The sequence below is a fragment of the Lethenteron reissneri genome, chromosome 36, assembly GCF_015708825.2.
Source record: "Lethenteron reissneri isolate LAM-NWPU_2019-01 chromosome 36, ASM1570882v1, whole genome shotgun sequence".
NCBI lineage: Eukaryota > Metazoa > Chordata > Hyperoartia > Petromyzontiformes > Petromyzontidae > Lethenteron > Lethenteron reissneri.
In genome coordinates this window covers 11606893-11615841 of record NC_083814.1, presented here as the reverse complement: position 1 = coordinate 11615841, position 8949 = coordinate 11606893, and the positions used below count along the sequence as shown (strand labels likewise).

The 8949-nt window shown below is 50.9% G+C and overlaps 1 protein-coding gene across 1 annotated transcript in view; it reads left to right on the top strand.

The window, feature by feature from the left end:
- Positions 1–2884: 2884 nt before the first annotated feature.
- The window catches only part of P3H1 (prolyl 3-hydroxylase 1), a 28815-nt gene continuing 22750 nt past the window's right edge, over positions 2885–8949 (top strand). Inside the window, exons 1-2 of the mRNA XM_061566118.1 lie at positions 2885–3483; positions 8269–8471. Of these exons, the coding sequence (XP_061422102.1) occupies positions 3210–3483; positions 8269–8471 (477 nt within the window). The 5' untranslated portion in view covers positions 2885–3209. The remainder of the gene's footprint in view (positions 3484–8268; positions 8472–8949) is intronic.

Sequence of the window (8949 nt, the reverse complement as noted above, 5' to 3'; positions counted from 1 at the left end):
ATAACATTTTTGGTTCATCCCTTGTCACAAACAGCAAACGAAAAAAAAACATCCATGTCATTGTGGAACCCGGCTCTGTCTTTTATAAGCGCACGTCAAAACATATTTTAAAAAGTTATATTTACGTTAAATCGCTCGGATAAAATCCTGCCTGTCCGCCTCTGATGCAGATAAGTTGATCCATGCACTCGTCTTTTCTCGGGTCGAAGATTCTAATGCCCCTCTGTCAGAGGTCGCAAACGGGTTTTGATTCCTTACCCGTACCCATACCCGGCCGCACCAGGGTCGCAAACGGGTACCCGTACTCTACTCGTACCCTACCCGAAATGAGTGACAAACGGTTACTCACCGGTGACTCACTGCCTACCCGTACCCGTACCCGGCCGCACCAGGGTCGCAAACGGGTACCCGTACCCGTACCCGGCCGGGTATCGGGTACGGGTATCGGGTAGGGTACGGGTATCGGGTACCCGGTTGCGACCTCTGCCCTCTGTCAGGCTTCCCGGCAAAGGGTCCTGAAGCGACCTCGAGTTGAATCGAGAACTACTCCTTACCAACACATATGCCCAATTCTAGATTTGAAGCTTTCGTGACTGCAAGGATTCATATTCTTAGGTTTTTTTCGGTAAAGTCACGTAGGTAAAAAAATAAATTAATAAAAGTTAATTTTTTTAAAAATCACTTAATTTGAATTTTTTACCTACGTGACTTTACCGAAAAAACCTAAGAATACATATGCCCAAGTCATGGCCCCCTGGCACTGGCTCCCGGTAAGACAGCTTCTATTTAAATATTTACTGAGTGAACCTTTAAAGAATTAAGAGGGCTCGCACCGATCTGTATTCGTGACCTATTTTAAACAAAACGTTATATTTTATCAGGCAAGGCCCACTGAGCTATTTCGCTCTTTTCAAGAAGCGACCTGGCCACGAATGATAGCTCAACGAAGTGGCTCATCACTTTGACATTTATTGCAGCCAAATACAGTACTCTCAACCCAGTTTGCTAAACGTGGAGGTTAAAAACCCGAGGACCGAGAAAAATCCACGTGACCACGGGGAGACACGCAAACTCGAAATATACAGGAGGCGTCTGGGTCGGGATCGAACCCACGGCCATCCTGTATACCAGGCGAGGTAGTTAACATCTCACCACGGAGAGAGAGGCACACAAACTCCACATATACAGCGGGCGTCTGGGTCAGGATCGAACCCACGACCATCCTGTATACCAGGCGAGGGAGTTAACATCTCACCATGGAGAGAGAGGCACGCAAACTCCACATATACAGCAGGCGTCTGGGTCAGGATCGAACCCACGAGATAATCTACTCTATACCGTGGCTCACCGCCTGTGGGAATCACTGATTTCACCCTCAAAACGAATCGTTTTTCTTGCTTTAGCCATGCACCATGGCCACACAACCCTACCTATGGCTCGTTATATAGACCCGTCACAAGGGAACGGCAAATCGGGGTGACCGCCCCGGGCCCCGTGCTTTGGGGGGTGGGGGGGGGGGCGCGCTTTGACATCACGGTGTGAGATGATTTGGCCCCGGAGCCCCCGCACCACCCCACCTATGGACGGCCCTGCTCGTACACTAAACGATGGCAGTCTGCACTCAAAGAGTGTAGGAGGAGCAACAGCGAAACTACACGAACTCTCTCTGCTGAAACCCTCTCAGTTCGTGGCTGGCAAGACCTCGACATCGGAATTTGGCTCCTGAACCATATTGCTGCTGCTGCTGCTGCTGTCATCCTACACAGGAATGTAATATTCCCCAAGTTTGTTATCGCTCCTACAAGTTCCTCTCTCTCTCTGTCCGTCTGGCCAGGACTGCATTTCCTGTGGCCATAACTACTGCTTGGGTCATTGTTCAGCGCTCTGTGCATTTTTCTTTGAAAGGCGCTCTATGAAAAGAAATGTATACTTAATTCGCTATTCTTTTTAAACTAAGCCTCGGCGTGTCCAAATCTGCTCGGTCACAGCTCCTCCACACACACAGTTCAGCATCCGCACGTCCTCACACCCAGCCCACCGCCCCCAAATTAAAAAAAAATGTGGGATCCGCCCGTGGCAAAGAGGTCCATGGAAGGTTATGGAAAGCCATGGAAAGTTCACAGCTTGCGTGGAACTTCTGTCGAATATTTTTGGTAAGGAGGGGGAAGCGAAGGGCGGACACGGATGGGAGGAGCTGAGAGGAGTTGGTGGGGTGGAAGTGGGAGGAGGAAGGGAGGTGAAGAGAGAGAGAGAGTGGGGGGCGGAGAGGGTGGGAGGAGGAGAGATTGTGGCGAGGACAGCAAGACGTCGATTGGGTCGTGGAGAAAGTGGGCGCACAAGGAGAGAGGAGAGAAGGGAACAGGAGGAGAGAGAGTGGGAGGAGGAGGAGGAGAGAGTGGGAGGAGGAGGAGAGAGAGTGGGAGGAGGAGGAGAGAGTAGGAGGGAGAGAGGAGGAGAGGGAGGAGGAGGAGTGGGAGGAGGAGGAGAGAGGTAGGAGGGAGGAGGAGGAGAGAGAGGGGAGGAGGAGGGGAGAGGGAGTGGGAGGAGGAGAGAGTGGGAGGAGGAGGAGGAGAGAGGAGGAGAGAGGGGAGGGGAGGAGAGAGGGAGAGGAGGAGGAGGGGAGGAGACAGAGAGTGGGAGGAGTGGGAACAGAAGGAGAGAGTGGGAGGAGGAGGAGTGGGAGGAGGGGGAGTGGGAACAGGAGGAGGAAAGAGTGGGAGAGAGTGGGGAGGAGGAGGAGAGAGTGGGAGGAGGAGGAGAGAGAGAGTGGGAGGAGAGAGTGGGAACAGGAGGAGAGAGTGGGAGGAGGAGGAGAGAGTGGGAGGAGGAGGGGAGAGTGGGAACAGGAGGAGAGAGAGAGTGGGAGGATAGAGTGGGAATAGGAGGAGAGTAAAAAAAAGAGAGAGAGTGGGAGGAGGAAAGAGTGGGAGGAGGAGGAGAGAGTGGGAGGAGTATGAGAGGAGAGAGAGAGAGAGGGAGGGTAGGCGGAGTGCACATTCTGTGGGACAGATCCAAGACCCCCCCCCACTCAGCCAATACCGCTCAGCCACCCGGCAACTTTTTAAGCAACGGGATTCCGAGGCGGGCAATCCAGAAACGAGAGGCCGGAGCGAAGAAGTGTCCTTGGGGTCCACGACAACTCATCCTCCCAGTCTCGTCTCATCAGTCTCGTATCCTCCTCGAGTGACTCGGGCAAGCCAAGCTCAACCATGACCCGTACGGACGGCGCACGGAGCTCGCCACTGCTGCTTGTCACGACGACGACGGTGATGGTGGTGATGGTGGTGACTGTCTCCACCGTGGAGGTTTCGTCCACCCTGCAGCCCTACGACCTGCTGTTCGACAGCGGCGTGGAGGCGTACCACAGGGGCGACTGGCGGGTCGTCGTGTCCACCATGGAGCAGGCGTTGCGCAATCACGCCGAGCGGCGCCGCCTCACTGTCGTCTGCGGGCAGCGCTGCACCAATCACAGCGCCTTCCATGGTACAGCTTTGTTGTTGATGTTGTTGTTGTTGATGACCAGCTGAGGTTGTTTGTTGTTGATGTTGTGATGGTGGTGGAGATAGGTGATTGATTGGCGGTGGTGATAGCGGTGTTGGGTCGTGATATTGGTGATGGTGATAGCGGTGATGGTGTTGGTGATGATGGTAGTGGTATTCGCAGGTGATGATATGGATGGTGGTGACATTTTTGGTGATGGTAATGGTCGAATGGTGATAGTGACGATGGTGGTGGTTGATGACCAGCTGGGGTTTTGTTGTTGTTGTTGTGATGGTGGTGGAGATTGCAGGTGATTGATTGGCGGTGGTGATAGCGGTGTTGGGTCGTGATATTGGTGATGGTGTTGGTGATGATGGTGTTGGTGATGATGGTAGTGGTAATCGCAGGTGATGATTGCGGTGAAGATATGGATGGTGGTGACAGTTTTGGTGGTCGTAATGGTCGAATAGTGATGGTGACGATGGTGGTGGTGATAACAGTTGTGAATGATAACGCAATAGTGATATTGGTGGTTAGTGGTGATTATAACGGTAATGTGATGAGTGTGGTGTTGATATCCCAATTGTGGTTGTGATGTTAGTGATGATATTGATTTGATGATCGGCATGGTGAAGTGATGGCAGCGGTGATGATAAGGATGTTGATAACGGTGATGGGGATAATCCTTCGTGGCAATTGTGGTTACGACGGTGTGTGATGGTGATGGTTATTGTGGCGGTGGTAATGGTGAGAATTCCAGTGAAACTTTGGCGTCGACTTTCTGTTGGGTCAACTCTGCCAAGTCGCCATAAGGTCGCCCTCAAAAGCACAACGACCCTCGTGGGAACACGGGTGCTGGTGTGGTAACAGCAGTCCTGTACTAAGTACACACACAACACAGTACACACACAACACAGTACACACACACACATGTTGTTGTGTGTGTGCTGTGTTGGTGTGGGGAGCGGTGGTGTAGCGGTTAGCGCCACGCAACCAGCCACCCCAAAGTTCGATTCCAGCTCACGGCCACCAACAACCACCAGTGACAGATCACCTGAACCGGTCCTGGGCCTCCCCTGGGTCGACTCAGCCACAAACGAGTACCTGGTGCGGTGTGTAGTATAAACATCGCCACTGGGGAGACAAAGGCGGCCGGGCGTGGTGTTGGCCACAGTGCCGGCCTGCACAATTGCTCGCTAACGGCACTTGCCCCGTCAGTCTGTGCAGGCTACACGGGGGATCTTTGTCCTGTGCTTGTAACAGTATAGTGTGCACAGTACAGTGTGTACTGTACGCGCGCAGGGTATACAGTATGCTCATACAGTATGCAGACGTGCGTACTGTACGTGTGCATACAGTGCGTGTACAGTTTGCGCGTGCGGTATGCAGACGGTGTACACGTGTGCGTACAGTGCACACACGTGTGCATATTTGTAGCATATGAAGGCATATTAAAACTGTATTTTGCGTTAACGTGCAATAAACAGTATGTTATAGAAAGCTATTGCAATCACGACGACACGATGAGCAATCGTAATCGACCGTCTTTGGTCACGATCGTAAGAAACTAATTTAGCGATTGTAGGAATCGAATCAATCACAGATTTCTGAAACCCCAGGATATCGATCGGTTCGTTGTCTTCGAACACAGCCACCGTGAAACCTGCCTCCCCGTGAGGCACTCGGCCGCCACCACAACTACCACCGCCACCACCACCACAACTACCACCGCCACCACCACTCCCACCGCCACTACCACCACCACCACTACCACCGCCACCACTACCACCACCACTACCACCGCCACCACCACTACAACCACCGCCACCACCACTACAACCACCGCCACCACCACAACTACCGCAACTACCACCACAACCACCGCCCCCCCTATCACCACCGCCACAACCACTATCACCGCCACCACTACCACCACAACCACTACCACCGCAACTACCACCACAACCACTACCACCGCCACCACTACAACTACCACCACAACCACTACCACCACAACCACTACTACCACCGCGACCACAACCACCACTACCACCGTCACCACAACTACCACCACCACTACAGCCACAACTACCACCGCGACTGTAACTCATGCGCATTCCCTCTCAGGAATGCCAGCACTGTGTGTGCGGTTCCGTGTTCATTAAACCCCACCACGCCAACAATTTCTCTTGCACCATTCTCCACCTCTGCCATCGCCACACAACAGCGACGGGGAGTTTATTAAATCCCCTAATCTCCAGCCTCTTGTCCACCCAGGTTGGGTGGGCTAAAGTGTGGGTACTGCCCCGCCTCTTCTTCCAAGAGGCCGTCCATAAATGACGTCACGCACCTAGGGGGGTGAGAAATGTAACGTCACATCAAAATGGGCAACTTTAAATACATGTAGAATTGTTATAACAACTACTAATTGTTATAACAACACTCCTACAACATCAGAGTGCAGCGCCACATTAAATACGCACTACAATGACAATATTTTAAAGCGATTTGAAGCATGTTTTATATTTTTTGGGGGGGGGGGGGGCAGAGCTTTGTGACGTCATATTTGAGGGGGGGGGGGTCTGACTTTTTGTGACGCCGTGTGACGAGTGGGGGGGGGGTCAAAAATCGTCCAAAATCTCGTGACGTCATTTATGGACGGCCCCCAAGGTGTCTTCCCCGTATGGAAGAGTAGGCCTGAGATACCCTTTTCCAACAGACGGGCTCTCTTGAGCTCTTTCTAGTGGAGGCCCTGCTACAATGGGGCATGCTGCGGTGGCTAGGAGATGTTAACTCCCTCGCCTGGTATGCAGGAGGTCGTGGGTTCGATCCCGATCCTTCATGTCCGTGTATTTGGAGTTCTCCCTGTAATCGCGTGGATTTTTTCTCGAGGTCCTCTGGTTTTTTTTTTCTCTCTCCACGTTTAGAAACGTGTGCTTGGATTATTTGGCTGGGATACATTTCCACATGATACGTCGCTTCAATGAGCTATCATTTGAACGTTTTATTTTACCAGGTAGAGGCCCACTGAGCTATATAGCTCCATTTACAGAAGCGACCTGGAAAAATAGCTGTACACCAACAGCAACATCGCCCTTGACTGCGAAATCCTAACATGACTCTCCTGTAAAATTGTCTTGTGACTCGGTGAGGCGTTCCTGCATTTAACAAACGTAGCAGTAATAATAATAACAACAAACACGTTCCTTGTGTGTGATGTCATCCACCACGGCTCTGGTTCTGCAATGGAAAAAAAAACAACGTGGTTATTTCCTGAGCCGTGCCAGCCTGGCTCGTGATGGGCGTCGCTCGGGTATAGAGTGAAATAAACTCCTTAAAAAAAGTTTTTTTTAAACAACTTTTTTATTTTAAAATGCACTCAAAAGTAAAAAATACTTTTTTTCAGCCGTCACCAGCTGATCAGAATATTTTGGACATTTGTAACTAAAGAATAAAACCGTGGGGCGTTCCTTTAATATTTTTATGCATAATGAGTTGCTTTATAATGTTTTGGTTTGATAAAAGTGTATTTGTGTGATAGAATGTATGTAAAAAATATGTTCACATTTTTTTAGTAGAAGGCAAAATGTTGATAATTATGTCATTTGACGATGAAGTGTAGAACATTTACGCGTGATATCGATTCTAAATGCGGAGGGAAAAAAACCCGAGGACCCGGAGAAAAACCCACGTGACCAGGTGGAGAGAGAAAGACGTGCAAACTTCAAATATACAGCAGGCGTTGGGGTGTGTAGTCGAACCCACGACCTTTGCGTATCAAGTGAGGGAGTTGACATCTCGCCACCGTGGCACCCTTGACTCTCCACCGCCACCACCCTGGCAGCGGGCGCTGAGTGGAGAAATGTGTGTGCCATTAAGAAAACGAGACAGTGGGGCGTTGTGTGTTTGCTGTGAATCGACAGGCAACGGGGGCGGAAGTGGGAGAGACTCACTTAGTCTCGGGGATTTTCAGAACGGGATTTATGTACGTATGTTGAACTTCTTTCGCACCGTACGTAGCCAACCGTGCTAATCGGAGATCTGTGTAGTATGTTTGGCCAATTTATCACGAATAACCAGGAGTGTTTTGTGTTTATTGAAGCGATTTTCTATTTTGGAGAGACGGACACAGTCACACACCCACAGAACATCAGACTTGGTGTGTGCCTGTGATCACACAATGCCATCTATTTAGCCATTTTGAGTCTCGGGAAGATCCGGTATTGGGATATTTGGCTGATGCTCTTGCTGTTATATGAGCGTTTGGCACATGGGGTGAAACCAGGGTGCCCGGGGAAACCCCACCACGTGACCTCAAACGTTGCATGAAGAAGAAGTGTCCAAACTTTATTGTATCACAGCTGTGTGAAATAATTACATCATAAGACTTAATTACAATTGACATTATGTTAATAGTTTTATTATAGTGATGAGCTTTTTCTGTTATTATCAGAACTTGAACTGATATACTCTCTGGCTCTTTCGGTAAAGTCACGTAGGTAGAAAAAATTATATAATAACATTTCTCTACCTACGTGACTTTACCGAAAGAACCAAAGAATATGGATCCCTGCAGTCACGAAAGCTTCAAATCAAGATTGAACCGATATATGTTTTCATCAATCCCATCAGCCACACGGCCTTCTGAGAGTGCATGATTTCAGCGGCATTGGTTCAGCAAACGGCAGACCGGTTTTGCCATTCGGTGTCTCGTCAGCAGTCAGGCTTGAACCTATTTTACTTAGCGATGCCACTGCCCACTTGCCCCCCCCCCTCCCCCTTGCGTAGCCGTGCAGGCTGAGGGGGACCGCGGGGAGTGGGGGATGTGGGACCTGCGGCTGCTGGAGGCCGTGGTGCGACGCGCGCACTGCCTGCACTCGTGCCTCGAGCAGGTGCTGGGCCCCGCCTCGCTGCACCTTGTCTCCGAGGAGACGCAGCTGGAGTTCCGCAAGCGTAGCCCCTACAACTACCTGCAGCTTGCATACTTCAAGGTGCGTGCGCCCCCCCTGCCTACCCAAACAACCACCCAATCAAGCAAACAACCATCCACCCACCCAACCATCCATTTACCAAACCATCCATCCACCCAACCATGCACCCAACCAATCAACCACCAAACTGTTTCATTGCTGCTTGCTTAATTGCTGAATTTTGGTGGCCCAGGTCAAATCCTCTATCCCGGTGTCTTCTTAAATTCCCACCTGGTTAAACAAATAACCCTGACTTGAACCAACCCATCACTGAGGCCCGCTGTGGGATTTCTCTCCCCATCTATTTTTTTTACTTCAAGGTGCCATCCCCTGACCTGCCCTACCCTCCCCTAGTCCAGCCAACCCAACCAGACCCGACCCGACCCGACCAATCACGATCTCTTCTATAACGGTGACTCCCAACCGGTGGTCCATGGACGGCTGATGGTCTGGAACGCTGTCGTAAGCGGCCCGAGGAAATTGCGTCAAATCCGACCTT